The following is a 16,057-nucleotide window of genomic DNA, read 5'->3' as shown; positions in this document are numbered from 1 at the left end:
TCACCGTCACCACTGCCACCATCCACTGACACCACCGCCGCTGTCACCGTCACCACTGCCACCATCCACTGCCGCCACTGCCACTGTCACTGTCACCACTACCACTGTCACCGTCACCACTGCCACCATCCACTGCCACCGCCGCCACTGTCACCACCGCCGCTGTCACTGTCACCACTGCCACCACCGCCACCACCGCCACTGCCACTGTCACTGTCACCACTGCCACTGTCACCGTCACCACTGCCACCATCCACTGCCACCACCACCACTGTCACCACCGCCACTGCCACTGTCACTGTCACCACTGCCGCTGTCACCGTCACCACTGCCACCATCCACTGCCACCACCACCACTGTCACCACCGCCGCTGTCACCGTCACCACTGCCACCACCGCCACCACCGCCACTGCCACTGTCACTGTCACCACTACCACTGTCACCGTCACCACTGCCACCATCCACTGCCACTGCCGCCACTGTCACCACCGCCGCTGTCACCACTGCCACCACTGCCACTGTCACCATCACCATTGCCACCACCGTCACCACTGCCACCATCCACTGCCACCACCGCCGCTGTCACCGTCACCACTGCCACCATCCACTGCCACCACCACCACTGTCACCACCGCCGCTGTCACCGTCACCACTGCCACCAGCGCTGCCACCGCTGCCCCTGTCACCACTGCCACTGTCACCACCGTCACCACTGCCACCACCCACTGTCACCACCGTCACCACTGCCACCACTGCCACTGTCACCGTCACCACTGCCACCATCCACTGCCACCACCGCCGCTGTCACCACTGCCACTGTCACCACTGCCACCACCGCCACTGCCACTGTCACCGTCACCACTGCCACCATCCCCACTGCCACCACTGCCACCGTCACCACTGTCACCGTCACCACTGCCACCATCACCACTGCCACCACCGCCACTGTCACCACCACTGCCACCAGCAGTCGGGGGACCGGCCACGTGCCACCCCTGCCACCACTGTCACGGTCACCACCGCCACTGTCACCACTGCCACCGTCACCAGCATCGCCACTGTCACCATCACCACTGCCCCCACTGCCACCACCGCTGCCACCACTGCCACCATTGCCGCTGTCATCACTGCCACCATCCGCTGTCACCACTGTCACCACCACTGTCACCGTGACCAGCGTCACCACTGCCACCCCCCACTGCCACCGTCACCCCTGCCACCACTGCCACCATCCACTGTCACCACTGCCACCACTGCCACTGTTGCCACCACTGTCATCACCACTGTCACCACCACCACTGTCGCCATTGCTGCCACCACCACCGCTGTCACCATCCCCACTGCCACCAGCGTCACCAGTACCATCACGGCATGGGGGGACCGGCCACGTGCCACCACTGCCATCACCCACAACGTCACCAACTGCCACCAGCGTCGCCGCCAGCACCATTGTCACCTCCCCTGTCACCATCCACAGCCACCGCCATCGCCCCTGTCACCGCTGTCACACCTCCCCATCACCACTGTCACCATCACCATGGCCACCACCGCCACCGTCACCACGGCCACCATCCCCACTGTCACCACCATCACCATCACCACGGCCACCGCTGCCACCATCACCATCGCCACTGCCACCAGCGCCATGGCCACCACCCTGCGTCACCACTGCCACAGTCACTGTCCCCACTGCCACCAGTGCCACCAGTGTCACTGTCACTGCCACCGCTGTCATCACCACCATCACCGGTGCCACCAGTGCCACGGCCACCAGTGTCACCGTCCCCGCTGCCACCAGTGTCACCATCACCGCCACCACCAGTGCCACCAGTGTCACTGTCACTGCCACCACTGCTATGGCCACCGCTGTCACCGCCATCACCGTCACCACGGCCACCACTGCCACCACTGCCACCATCACCAGTGCCACCAGTGTCACCATCCCTGCCACCAGTGCCACGACCACCAGTGTCACTGTCCCCTGCCACCACTGTCACCATCACCACCACCACCAGTGCCACCAGTGCCACCATCCCTGCCACCACTGTCACCACCAGTGCCACCAGTGTCCCTGTCCCCCCTTCCACCAGTGTCCCCGTCACCACCATCACCAGTGCCACCAGTGTCACCAGTGTCCCTGTCCCCACTGCCACCAGTGTCACCGTTACCACCATCACCAGTGTCACCATCACCACCCCCCCGGTGCTACCAGTGTCACCATCACCAGTGCCACCAGTGTCACCAGTGTCACTGTCACTGCCACCTCCACCAGTGCCACCAGTGTCCCTGCCCCCACTGCCACCACTGTCACCATCACCAGTGCCACCAGTGTCACCATCACCACCAGCGTCACCAGTGTCCCTGTCCCCACCATCACCACCATCACCAGTGCCACCAGTGTCACCAGTGTCACTGTCACTGCCACCTCCACCAGTGCCACCAGTGTCCCTGCCCCCACTGCCACCACTGTCACCATCACCAGTGCCACCAGTGTCACCATCACCACCAGCGTCACCAGTGTCCCTGTCCCCACCATCACCACCACCCCAGTGCCACCAGTGTCACCACCACCAGCATCACCAGTGCCACCGTCACCACCAGTGCCACCAGTGTCCCTGTCCCCATCACCACCAGTGCCACCATCACCACCAGTGCCACCAGTGTCCCTGTCCCCACCTCCACCAGTGTCACCAGTGCCACCATCACCACCACCCCAGTGCCACCAGTGTCACCATCACCACCATCACCAGTGCCACCATCACCACCAGTGCCACCAGTGTCCCTGTCCCCACTGCCACCAGTGCCACCAGTGCCACCATCACCACCACACCAGTGCCACCAGTGCCACCAGTGTCGCTGTCCCTGCGGGGCCGTGTCCCCCCCCCCCCCCGTGTCTCCGTGTGTCCCCCCCCCCCCGTGTCTCCTCCCCCCCCCCGTTCCCACGGTGGGGGATGGGGGGGGGGGACACGGACACGAGACCTCGCGCGCGCGGCGGCGGCGGCGGGGCGTGGCCACGTATCCCCGGGCAACGCGGCCCCGCCCCCTCCCCCGGACCCCTCCCCCCTCCCGGGGCGGGGCCGCGCGCTCCCGAGGTGGCGGGGGGGGGAGGAGGGGGCGGGGCCGGGGGGGGAAGGGGGGCGCGCGCGCGCGCGCGCGGCGGGGGCGGAGCGTGCGCGCGCGCGGGGCGGCGGCGGCGGCGGGAGCGGGAGCGGCGGGGGGTGAGTGTGCAACGGGCGGGGCGAGTGTGCAACCCCCCCCCCCCCCCCCCCCCCCGGGGCGAGTGTGCAAGGGCGGGGGCGAGCGGGCGGCGGCGAGCGTGCAAGAGCGGGGGCGAGCGTGCACGCTTGCAGAGGTGCCGGGGAGCGTGCAAGGGCTGGGGGTGAGTGTGCAAGGCGCTGGGGGGGTGCAAGGGCTGGGGGTGAGTGTGCAAGGCGCTGGGGGGTGCAAGGGCTGGGGGTGAGTGTGCAAGGCTCTGGGGGGTGCAAGGGCTGGGGGGAGCGTGCAAGGCGCTGGGGGTGACGGGGAGCGTGCGAGGGCTGGGGGGGAGTGTGCAAGGCGCTGCGGGTGTGCAAGGGCTGGGGGGTGAGTGTGCAAGGCTCTGGGGGTGCCAGGGAGCGTGCATGGCTGGCGGTGAGCGTGCAAGGGTTTGGGGGTGACGGGGAGCGTGCGCAGCTCGGGGGGGGGGAGTGTGCAGGGCTGGCAGCGAGCGTGCAAGGCTCTGGGGGAGCGTGCAAGGCTCTGGGGGTGCAGGGGAGCGTGCAAGGCTCTGGGGGTGAGTGTGCAAGGCTCTGGGGGTGCAGGGGAGCGTGCAAGGCTCTGGGGGAGCGTGCAAGGCTCTGGGGGTGAGTGCAAGGCTCTGGGGGTGCAGGGGAGCGTGCAAGGCTCTGGGGGTGAGTGTGCAAGGCTGGGAGCGTGCAGGGCTCGGGGGAGCGAGCGTGCCCGGCTGGAGCGTGCATGGCTTCGCAGGTGAGCGTGCCCGGCCGGAGGGGAGCGGGTGAGCGTGCAAGGCTCCAGGGGTGAGCGTGCGAAGCTGCGGGGCTGAGCGTGAGCGTGCGAAGCTGCGGTGGGGAGCGGGGAGGGGGGGGGCATGCACGGCCGGGGGTGAGCGTGCACGGCGCCGGGGGTGAGCGTGCAAGGCCTGGGGTGAGTGTGCACAGCGTGGAGGGTATGGCTCAGGGGTGAGCGTGAGCGTGCACGGCCCGGGGTGAGCGTGCACGGGCTGGGGTGAGCGTGCACGGCTTGGGGTGAGCGTGCACAGGCTGGGGTGAGCGTGCACGGCTCCCAGGGCAAGCGTGCACGGCCTGGGGCGAGTGTGCAAAGCTCCAGGGGTGAGTGTGAGCGTGCACAGGCTGGGGTGAGTGTGCACAGCTCTGGGGGTGAGTGCGCGTGGCCTGGGGTGAGCGTGCAAAGCTCCGGGGGTGAGCGTGAGCGTGCACGGCCAAGGGTGAGCGTGCGAAGCCCAGGGTGAGCGTGCAAGACCTGGGGTGAGTGTTCAAAGCCCAGGGTGAGCGTGCGCGGCCAAGGGTGAGCGTGCAAAGCCCGGGGTGAGCGTGCATGGCCTAGGGTGAGCGTGCAAGACCTGGGGTGAGTGTGCAAACCCCAGGGTGAGCGTGCACGGTCCAGGGTGAGCGTGCAAGGCCCAGGGTGAGCGTGCATGGCCTAGGGTGAGCGTGCAAAGCCGAAGGTGAGCGTGCAAGGCCCAGGGTGAGCGTGCATGGCCTAGGGTGAGCGTGCAAGGCCCAGGGTGAGCGTGCAAACCCCAGAGTGAGCGTGCAGGGCCCAGGGCGAGCGTGCAAGGCCCGGGGTGAGCGTGCGAGGCCCGTGCCGAGCGTCCCTGCCCCCCCCCCGCCCCCCGCCGCCCCCCATCGCCGCCGCTCGCGCGCGTGCCCTCCCGCCCCCCCCCCGAGCCCCGCGTCGCACACGCGCGTGCAAGGGGTGCGGGGATGCGGCCGGGGGCCGGGTCCCCCCCGGGCGCCCCTGGGCCTTGCGGGGGGCCCCCGGGGTGGCTCTAGGGCCGGGCGGGCGCCATGTGGGGCCCCCCCCAAGCGGGGACCCCCTGGGCGCTGCGGGGCTCCCTGGGGCCCCCCCCCGGCCCCCGCCTCAGCCTGGAGGGCGGCAGCAGGACCGTGGCCGGTAGGAACCGGGGGGGGGGGGGGGGGTTTGGGGGGCTGGGGGGGGACCCCGAGATTTGGGGGGGGGGGGCAGGGTTAAGGGGGTTGGGGGGGGGGGCCGGGGGCAGAGTTAAGGGGATTTGAGGGGGCAAAGTTTGGGGGGGGGCAGAATTTGGGGGGACCCCAGGGGCAGAGTGAAGGGGGTTTGGGGGGGGCAGAATTTGGGGGGGGGCAGAAATGGGGGGACCCCAAGATCAGGGGCGGGGGGGCAGAGTTTGGGGGACCCCAAGATTGGGGACAGAGTTGGGGGGGCAGAGTTAAGGGGCTTTGGGGGGGGGCAGAAATGGGGGGCCCCAGGGCCAGGGGCAGAGTGAAGGGGGTTGGGGGGGGCAGAATTAGGGGGACCCCAAAATTGGGGGGGGGGCGGGGTTAAGGGGCCCCCCAAGGTCAAGGGCAGAGTTGAGGGGGGTTGGGGGGCAGAATTGGGGGAGGGGCAGAGTTTGGGGGACCCCAGGAGCACGGGGGCATCCCTGGGTTTTGGGGGGGGGGGGCGGGGTGACGTCGGTGATTGGGGGAGGGGCGGGGGGACCCCGGGGCTGCTGGGAGGTTGGGGGGGGAGGGAGGCCCCCAAATTCTCCCCCAATGCCTGGGGCCCCCCACCCCCCCCCAATGCTTGGGGCCCCCCAAATCCCCCCTGGATGCCTGGGCCCCCCAAAATCCCCCCCCCAGGACTCCTGGCTCCCCACATAGGATGCCTGGGCCCCCCCCAAAATGCCTGGGCCCCCCCCAAATTCCCCCCCCCCCCCCCAATGCCTGAGCCCCCCCCAAATCCCCCCCCCCCGAGGACTCCTGAGCCCCCCAAATGCCTGGCCCCCCCCAAATCCCCCCCCCCCCAATGCCTGGGCCCCCCAAATCCCCCCCAACACCTGGGACCCCCCCAACACCTGGGCCCCCCCAAATCCCCCCTGGGCACCTGGGTCCGTCCGTCCGTCCCCCCCCCCAGCGGGATGGGGGTGGGGGAAGGGATGTGGGGGGATCCCCCCCCCCCCCGTGTCCCCCCTCTTTGTCCCCGCTGTCCCCTCACCCTCCTGTCCCCCCTCCCCCCCCCCCCCCAGATTACCACGGCGGCCGCTCCCGCAGGAAGAGCGTTCCCGGGGGGAAGCAGTACAGCATCAACATGGACGCCCCGCCCGCCCCCCCCTTCCGGCCCTCGGTGAGCACACGCCTGTCGCCATGGTTACCCCGGCCCGCACACGCCTGTCGTCATGGTTACCCCATCCCGCACATGCCTGTTGTCACGGTTACCCTCATCCTGCACACGCCTGTTGTCATGGTCACCCTCATCCCGCACACGCCTGTTGTCATGGTTACCCCATCCCGCACACGCCTGTCGCCACGGTTACCCTGGCCCGCACACGCCTGTTGTCACGGTTACCCTCATCCCGCACACGCCTGTCGCCACGGTTACCCTGGCCCGCACACGCCTGTTGTCATGGTCACCCTCATCCCGCACACGCCTGTTGTCATGGTTACCCCATCCCGCACACGCCTGTCGTCATGGTCACCCTCATCCCGCACACGCCTGTCGCCACGGTTACCCTGGCCCACACACGCCTGTTGTCACGGTTACCCTCATCCCGCACACGCCTGTCGTCATGGTCACCCTCATCCGCACACGCCTGTCGTCATGGTTACCCCATCCCGCACACGCCTGTTGTCATGGTCACCCTCATCCCGCACACGCCTGTTGTCATGGTTACCCCATCCCGCACACGCCTGTCGTCATGGTCACCCTCATCCCGCACACGCCTGTCGCCACGTTTACCCTGGCCCGCACACGCCTGTTGTCACGGTGACCCTCATCCCGCACACGCCTGTCATCATGGTCACCCTCATCCGCACACGCCTGTCGTCATGGTTACCCCATCCCGCACACGCCTGTTGTCATGGTCACCCTCATCCCGCACACGCCTGTTGTCACGGTTACCCTCATCCCGCACACGCCTGTCGTCATGGTTACCCCATCCCACACACGCCTGTCGTTATGGTCACCCTCATCCACACACGCCTGTCATCATGGTTACCCCATCCCGCACACACCTGTCGCCACGGTTACCCTGGCCCGCACACGCCTGTTGTCACGGTGACCCTCATCCCGCACACGCCTGTCGTCATGGTTACCCCATCCCGCACACGGCTGTTGTCATGGTCACCCCATCCTGCACACGCCTGTCACCACGGTCACCTCATCCCGCACACGCCTGTCACCACGGTTACCCCATCCCGCACACGCCTGTTGTCATGGTCACCCTCATCGCGCACACGCCTGTTGTCATGGTTACCCCATCCTGCACACGCCTGTTGTCATGGTTACCCCGTCCCGCACACGTCTGTCGCCACGGTCACCCTGGGCTTGTGGTTGGGTCGGTCCTGCTTGTTGCCGTGGTTACACACCTGTCACCGTGGTTGCGCCCATCCCGCACACGCGTGTTGTCGTGGTTACCTTGGTCCTGCACACGCGTGTTGTCATGGTTACGCCATCCTGCACATGCGAGTCGTCGTGGTTACCCAGGTTCTGCACACATGTGTTGTCATGGTTACGCTGTCCCGCGCACGCGTGTTGCCGTGGTTATCCTTGTTCTGCACATGTATGTTGCCATGGTTACTGCACCCTGCACACGTATGTTGTCATGGTTACCTCATCCTGCATGTGTGTGTTGTCATGGTTACCCTGGTCCTCCACACGTGTGTTGCCATGGTTACCCCATCCCGCACACGCGTGTTGTCGTGGTTACCCTGGTCCTGCACACGTATGTTGCCATGGTTACCGCATCCTGCACACGTGTGTTGCCGTGGTTACCCCATCCCGCACACGCGTGTTGTCATGGTTACCCTGGTCCTCCCCACGTACGTTGTCATGGTTACTGCGTCCTGCACACGTGTGTTGCCATGGTTACCCCATCCCGCACACACCTGTTGCCATGGTTACCCCACCCTCCACACGCCTGTCGCCACAGTTACCCTGCTCCCGCGCACGTGCGTCGCCATGGTTACCCCGCTCCCATGTCTCCGTGGTTACCGCCGTCCCGCACACGCGTGTCCCCCGGTTACCCCGGTCCTGCACATGGACGTTGCCGTGGTTACCGTGCTCCTGCGCCCACGTTGCCATGGTTACCTTCATCCCGCACACATGGTCACCCTCATCCCGTGTTGCCATGGTTACTGTGGTCCTGCCCGTGCCTGTTGCCATGGTTACCCTGCTCCTGCCCACCCGGTGACCCCGCTCCCGTGTCACCGCCCCCCCCCCCGCACACGCCTGTTGCCATGGTTACCCAGGTCCCTCATCCCCATGGTTACCCCCGCTCCTCCACATTCCTGTTGCCGTGGTAACCCCGGTCCTACGCTCCCTGTCACCATGGTAACCCCAGTCCTGTGCCCCCATCGCCATGGTAACCCTGGTGCTATGGTACCCATCGCCATGGTAACCCCAGTCCTGTGCTCCCTGTCACCATGGTAACCCCGGTCCTATGGTACCCCTCACCATGGTAACCCTGGTCCTACAGTACCCATCGCCATGGTAACCCCGGTCCCTCAGTACCCATCGCCATGGTAACCCCAGTCCTACAGTACCCATCACCATGGTAACCCTGGTCCTATGGTACCCATCACCGCGGCAACCCGGGCCCTACACCCCCCATCACCGCGCTTCCCCCCTCCGGCCCCATCACCGCCGCGGTCCCCCAACCCCCCACCCCAACCCCCATCCCCCCAACACCCCCACCCCCCCCCCGGCCCCCCGCCCCCCCTCAGCCGCCTGTACCCCAGCAAGGCTTCCTGAGCCGCCGCCTGAAGAGCTCCATCAAGCGAACCAAGAGTCAACCCAAGCTCGACCGCACCAGCAGCTTCCGGCAGATCCTGCCCCGCTTCCGCAGCGCCGACCACGACAGGTGGGGACACCGCGGGGACACCGCGGGGACACCCTGGGGACACTGCGGTGACACCCTGGGGACACCGCGGGGACACCCCGGGGACGGTGTAGGGGCCGGCCGTGGAGGCGGGGGGATGCTCTGGGTGTTGCGGTGGTGGAGGGTTGGGAGAGGACGGTGGGGACGGTTGTGGCTGGGTGGCACCAGGGTGGGCGTGGGGACAGTCCTGGTCTCTCGGTGTCACCAAGGTGGACACGGGGACAGTCGTGTTGCTCAGATGTCCCCAGGGTGGACATGGGGACAGTCCTGGTCTCTCGGTGTCACCAAGGTGGACATGGGGACAATCTTGGTCTCTGGGTGTCACCCGGGGTGGACGTGGGGACAGTCCTGCCACCCAGGTGGCATCAGGTCAGGTTTGGGGACAGTCCTGGTCTCGGTGTCACCAAGGTGGACGTGGGGACAGTCCTGCCACCCAGGTGGCATCAGGTCAGGTTTGGGGACAGTCCTGGTCTCGGTGTCACCAAGGTGGACGTGGGGACAGTCCTGCCACCCAGGTGGCATCAGGTCAGGTTTGGGGACAGTCCTGGTCTCGGTGTCACCAAGGTGGACGTGGGGACAGTCCTGCCACCCAGGTGGCATCAGGTCAGGTTTGGGGACAGTCCTGGTCTCGGTGTCACCAAGGTGGACGTGGGGACAGTCCTGCCACCCAGGTGGCATCAGGTCAGGTTTGGGGACAGTCCTGCTCTCTGGGGGTCCCCAGGCTGGGCACAGGGACGTCCCCGTCCCCTGAATGTCCCCAGGCTCGGGGGGGGGGGGGGTGTGACCGGTCCGAGTGTCCTCCAGCCAGGCACAGGGACAAGCCCTGGTGTGGGGCAGGTCCCCAGTGTCCCCAGTGTCCCCATAGGGGGCAGGCCCCTGTGTCCCCCGTGTCCCCAGTGTCCCCAGTGTCCCCATACGGGGCAGGTCCCCAGTGTCCCAAGTGTCCCCAGTGTCCCCGTATGGGCAGGTCCCCAGTGTCCCCAGTGTCCCCATACGGGACAGGTCCCCAGTGTCCCCCATATCCCCAGTGTCCCCATACGGGGCAGGTCCCCAGTCTCCCCAGTGTCCCCAATGTCCCCATATGGGCAGGCCCCTGTGTCCCCAGTGTCCCCATACGGGGCAGGTCCCCTGTGTCCCCAGTGTCCCCAGTGTCCCCAATGTCCCCATACAGGGCAGGTCCCCAGTGTTCCCAGTGTCCCCAGTGTCCCCAATGTCCCCATATGGGTAGGTCCCCCATGTCCCCAGTGTGCCCAGTATCCGCGTATGAGCAGGTCCCCCGTGTCCCCAGTCTCCCCAGTGTCCCCAGTGTCCCCAATGTCCCCATACAAGGCAGGTCCCCAGTGTCCCCCATATCCCCGGTGTCCCCATACGGGGCAGGTCCCCAGTCTCCCCAGTGTCCCCAATGTCCCCATATGGGCAGGCCCCTGTGTCCCCAGTGTCCCCATACGGGGCAGGTCCCCTGTGTCCCCAGTGTCCCCAGTGTCCCCAATGTCCCCATATGGGCAGGCCCCAGTGTCCCCCATGTCCCCAGTGTCCCCCATGTCCCCAGTGTCCCCAGTGTCCCCATACGGGACAGGTCCCCAGTGTCCCCCATATCCCCGTTGTCCCCATACGGGGCACGTCCCCAGTGTCCCCAATGTCCCCATATGGGCAGGCCCCCGTGTCCCCCGTGTCCCCAGTGTCCCCAGTGTCCCCATACGGGGCAGGTCCCCAGTGTCCCAAGTGTCCCCAGTGTCCCCGTATGGGCAGGTCCCCAGTGTCCCCAATGTCCCCAATGTCCCCATACAGGGCAGGTCCCCAGTGTTCCCAGTGTCCCCAGTGTCCCCAATGTCCCCATATGGGTAGGTCCCCCATGTCCCCAGTGTGCCCAGTGTCCCCGTATGGGCAGGTCCCCCGTGTCCCCAGTCTCCCCAGTGTCCCCAGTGTCCCCATATGGGGCAGGCCCCCCCCTCCCCGCAAGGCGTGTCCCTGCTGTGTCCCCCCCCCGCCCCGCCTTGGGGACACGTTGGGGACCGGGTGGCCAGGCAGGTGGCGGGCGGCGGTGACGCCGTTTACAGCCGGAGCCGGGTGCAGGATCCGGCCTGGCACCCGGCCCGGTGTCACCGTCACCGTCACTGTCACCGTCACCGGAGCCACGGATGGGGTACGGTCCCTTGTCCCCGGGGAAGGGGGGGTCCCATGTCCTTGGTGTCCCCTTTGGGGTGTCCCTTGTCCCCAAGGAGATGGTCCCCAGGGGTTGGGGGTCTCCTGTCCCCGCGTCTCCTGGGGATGTCCCCAAGGAGGGCCGATGTCCCCAAGGGGGGGGGGGGGTCCCTTGGGGTGTCCCTGGGCCCTGGGGACATGGTCCCTGGGCTCAGAGGTCTCCTGTCCCCGCGTCCCTGTCCCTGGGGGACACAGGTCCTCACCGCTCCGCGGGTCCCTTGTCCCCAAGGGGAGTATCCCTGTCCCCAAGAGGGTCCCTGAGGTGTCCCCTGTCCCCAAGGAGCGTCCCTGGGCTGTCCCTTGTCCCCAGGAGCGTCCCTTGTCCCCAACAGGTCCCTTGAGAGGGGAGGACGTCCCTTGGGATGTCCCCTGGGGTGTCCCCTGTCCCCAAGGAGCATCCCTGAGGTGTCCCCTGTCCCCAAGAGGGTTCCTGGGCTGTCCCTTGTCCCCAAGCAGCATCCTTGAGGTGTCCCCTGTCCCCCAGGAGCATCCCTGGGGTGTCCCCTGTCCCCAAGGAGCGTCCCTTGTCCCCAACAGGTCCCTTGAGAGGGGGGGACGTCCCTTGGGTTGTCCCCTGGGGTGTCCCCTGTCCCCAGGGGGATGCCCTGGGGTGTCCCCTGTCCCCAAGAGGGGCCCTGGGGTGTCCCCTGTCCCCAAGGAGCGTCCCTTGTCCCCAACAGGTCCCTTGAGAGGGGGGGATGTCCCTTGGGTTGTCCCCTGGGGTGTCCCCTGTCCCCAGGGGGATGCCCTGGGGTGTCCCCTGTCCCCAAGAGGGGCCCTGGGGTGTCCCCTGTCCCCAAGGAGCGTCCCTTGTCCCCAACAGGTCCCTTGAGAGGGGGGGACGTCCCTTGGGTTGTCCCCTGGGGTGTCCCTTGTCCCCAGGGGGATGCCCTGGGGGGGTCCCTTGTCCCTTGGGATGTCCCCTGGGGATGTCCCTTGTCCCCAGGGGGATGCCCTGGGGGGGGTCCCTTGGGATGTCCCCCCTGGGGGGGGGATGTCCCTTGTCCCCAGGGGCAGGGGGGTACCCACCGGCCGGGGTATTTTTAGCCGCGCCACCCCCGCCACGCTGGGGGACGGGGACACGGGGACGGTGACGGCAGCGGTGGCCGCGGGGACGAGGACGCGACGAGGACGCTGCTTACGCAGCCCCGGGGATAAATATAGCGGCTCGCCTGCGCCCCCGCTTCGGGGGGGCTGGGTGCCGGGGGACCCCAGTTTGGGGGACCCCAGACATCTGGGTCCCCTGGTTTGGGGGGGGTCTGGATGCCTGGGACCCCCTGGTTTGGGGGGTCTGACACCCGGGTCCCCCAGTTTTGGGGGGGCTGGACACCAGGGTCCCCAGTTTTGGGGGCTCAGACACCCGGGTCCCCCAGTTTTGGGGGGGTCTGACACCAGGGTCCCCCAGTTTTGGGGGGTCTGACACCAGGGTCCCCCACTTTTGGGGGGGCTGGACACCAGGGTCCCCAGTTTTGGGGGCTCAGACACCCGGGTCCCCCAGTTTTGGGGGGGTCTGACACCAGGGTCCCCTGTTTTGGGGGGCTGGATGCCTGGGGCCCCCACTTTTGGGGGGGCTGGACACCAGGGTCCCCCAGTTTTGGGGGGTCTGACACCTGGGGCCCCCACTTTTGGGGGGGCTGGACACCAGGGTCCCCTGTTTTGGGGGGTCTGACACCTGGGTCCCCCCAGTTTTGGGGGGCTGGAAGCCGGGGTCCCCCCTGTTTTGGCGGGGCCTGGACACCTGGGTCCCCCAGTTTTGGGGGGGTCTGACACCAGGTTCCCCAGTTTTGGGGGGGATCTGAAGCCTTGGCCCCCCAGTTTTGGGGGTCCCAGACGCCTGGGTCCCCTCTGGCTTTGGGGTGGGGGTGGGGGGCTGGATGCCTGGGTCCCCCAGTTTTGGGGACCCCGGACGCCTGCGTCCCCTCTGGTTTGGGGGGATCTGAAGCCGGGGTCCCCCCTGTTTTGGGGGGGCTTGGACACCTGGGTCCCCCAGTTTTGGGGGGGTCTGACACCAGGATCCCCTGTTTTGGGGACGCCTGGGTCCCCTCTGGCTTGGGGGTGGGGGTGGGGGGTCCCCCTGTGTTGTGAGGGGGGGGGTCAGCTCCCGGGTGCCCCCTCCATGTCCCGTCCCCCCCCTCCCCGCCCCCGCCCTGACTCTGTCTCTCTCTGTCCGTCCCGGCGCCGCGGACGCGTCCCCAGGTCCCGCGCGGATGCCCCAGGTACCCCCTCCCCCCCCCCCAACCCCCCTCCCACCCCCCCCCCCCACACGCCACCGTCACCCCCCGCTCGCATGCCACCACCCCCACCCCCCGGGCACCTCCCCCCACCCTGTCACCCCCCCCCGAGCGTCCCCCCCACGTCCCCGCAGGGCCCGGCTGATGCAGAGCTTCAAGGAGTCGCATTCCCATGAGTCCCTGCTGAGCCCCAGCAGCGCGGCCGAGGCCTTGGAGCTCAACCTGGATGAAGACTCCATCATCAAGGCGGTCCACAGCAGCATCCTGGGCCAGGAATTCTGCTTCGAGGTAAGGTCCCGATCTTCTCGTTCCCCCTTCCCGGCCGTCACCGTGGCGGGCGGTCACCGTCGGTTGTCACCCGTAGGTGACCACGGCCTCGGGGACCAAGTGCTTCGCCTGTCGCTCGGCCGCCGAGAGGGACAAATGGATCGAGAACTTGCAGAGGGCGGTGAAGCCCAACAAGGTGAGGAGGTGGTCGTCGTGGGGGGCGGAGGTGGTCAACTGGTGGGGATGGGGATGGTCAGCTGGTCAAGATGGTCAGCTGGTGGAGGTGGGGATGGGGATGGTCAGCTGGTGGAGGTGGGGATGGTCAGCTGGTGGGGATGGTCAGCTGGTGGGGATGGGGATGGTCAGCTGGTCAAGATGGTCAGCTGGTGGAGATGGGGATGGGGATGGTCAGCTGGTGGAGATGGGGATGGTCAACTGGTGGGGATGGGGATGGTCAACTGGTGGGGATGGTCAACTGGTCGAGATGGGGAGGGTCAACTGGTAGAGATGGGGAGGGTCAACTGGTGGGGATGGGGATGATCAACTGGTAAGGATGGTCAGCTGGTGGGGATGGGGATGATCAACTGGTGGGGATGGTCAACTGGTCGAGATGGGGAGGGTCAACTGGTAGAGGTGGGGAGGGTCAACTGGTGGGGATGGGGATGGTCAACTGGTAGGGATGGTCAACTGGTAGAGATGGGGACGGTCAACTGGTAGAGATGGGGACGGTCAACTGGTCAAGATGGGGACAGTCAGCTGGTGGGGATGGTGAACTGGTGAGGATGGGGATGGTCAGCTGGTGGGGATGGGGATGGTCAACTGGTGCGGGTGTCCCCCAGGGTCACCCCGGCCCTTGGGGTCACACTTCCCTGGGGTCGCTGGTCCTGGTGACCACTCAGCTGGGCTCGTCCCCTGGGGTCCCTCCTACCCCGGGGTCACTGTCCCCATCCCCCCCGCGTCCCCTGCTGACCTCCCACCCCTCCTCAGGACAACAGCCGGCGGGTGGACAACGTCCTGAAGCTCTGGGTGATCGAGGCGCGAGACCTTCCCCCCAAGAAACGCTACTACTGCGAGCTCTGCCTGGACGACATGCTCTACGCCCGCACCACCAGCAAGGCGCGCACCGACAACGTCTTCTGGGGAGAACATTTTGAGTTTAACAACCTGCCGGCCGTCCGCACCATCCGCTTACACCTCTACAAGGACACCGATAAGAAACGCAAGAAGGATAAGAGTAATTACGTCGGGATGGTGAGCATCCCCATCGCCAGCGTCACCGGGCGGCATTTCGCCGAGCAGTGGTACCCGCTCAGCCAACCCAGCGGCAGCAAGAGCAAGGCGGGTTGTCCGGCTTTACGCGTCAAAAGTCGCTTCCAGACCATGAGCATCCTTCCCATGGAGCTCTACAAGGAGTTCGCCGAGTACGTCACCAACAATTACCGGATGCTCTGCGCCGTCTTGGAACCCGTGCTCAGCGTTAAGAGCAAGGAGGAGGTGGCCTGCGCGTTGGTGCACATCTTGCAGAGCACCGGCAAGGCGAAGGTGGGGGGTTATGGGGGGTGGGGAAGGGGGGAGGGGTGCGGAGGGAGGGGGGAGAAGGATGGATGGGGGATGGATGGATGATGGATGGATGGATGATGGATGGATGATGGATGGGGGATGGATGGATGGATGGATGATGGATGATGGATGGATGATGGATGGATGGAGGATGGATGGATGATGGATGGATGATGGATGATGGATGGATGATGGATGGATGGATGATGGATGGATGATGGATGATGGATGGATGATGGATGGATGGATGGATGATGGATGGATGGATGGATGGATGGATGATGGATGGATGATGGATGATGATGGATGATGGATGGATGATGGATGGATGGATGATGGATGGATGGATGGATGGATGGATGGATGATGGATGGATGATGGATGGGTGATGGATGGGGGATGGATGATGGATGATGATGGATGATGGATGGGGGATGGATGGGGGATGGATGGATGATGGATGGATGGATGATGGATGGATGGATGATGGATGGATGATGGATGATGATGGATGATGGATGGATGATGGATGGATGGATGGATGGATGATGGATGGATGGATGGATGGATGGATGATAGATGGATGGATGGATGGATGGATGGATGGATGGATGATGGATGGATGATGGATGATGGATGGGGGATGGATGGGGGATGGATGGATGGATGGATGGATGGATGGATGGAAAATGGATGGATGGATGGAGGATGGAAGGAGGA

The 16,057-nt window shown here is 66.4% G+C and overlaps 1 protein-coding gene across 7 annotated transcripts in view; it reads left to right on the top strand.

Annotated features, from left to right (window-relative positions):
* Nucleotides 1-16,057, top strand: part of SYNGAP1 (synaptic Ras GTPase activating protein 1) — a 35,713-nt gene that overhangs the window by 3,017 nt on the left and 16,639 nt on the right. For all 7 annotated transcript variants that reach the window (XM_087729824.1, XR_015698507.1, XM_087729822.1 and 4 more), the window contains 5 exons: nt 6,228-6,325; nt 8,938-9,059; nt 13,645-13,798; nt 13,875-13,973; nt 14,765-15,319. In XM_087729824.1, the coding sequence (XP_087585950.1) occupies nt 6,228-6,325; nt 8,938-9,059; nt 13,645-13,798; nt 13,875-13,973; nt 14,765-15,319 (1,028 nt within the window). Of the gene's footprint in view, nt 1-6,227; nt 6,326-8,937; nt 9,060-13,644; nt 13,799-13,874; nt 13,974-14,764; nt 15,320-16,057 lie in introns of those variants that run through there.

Source organism: Nipponia nippon, unplaced genomic scaffold, assembly GCF_047370975.1.
Source record: "Nipponia nippon isolate SJK-2023a ecotype South Korea unplaced genomic scaffold, ASM4737097v1 scaffold_47, whole genome shotgun sequence".
Taxonomy (NCBI): Eukaryota; Metazoa; Chordata; class Aves; order Pelecaniformes; family Threskiornithidae; genus Nipponia; species Nipponia nippon.
Note: the sequence above shows the minus strand (reverse complement) of the source record. Positions and strands in the feature narration are given on the sequence as shown.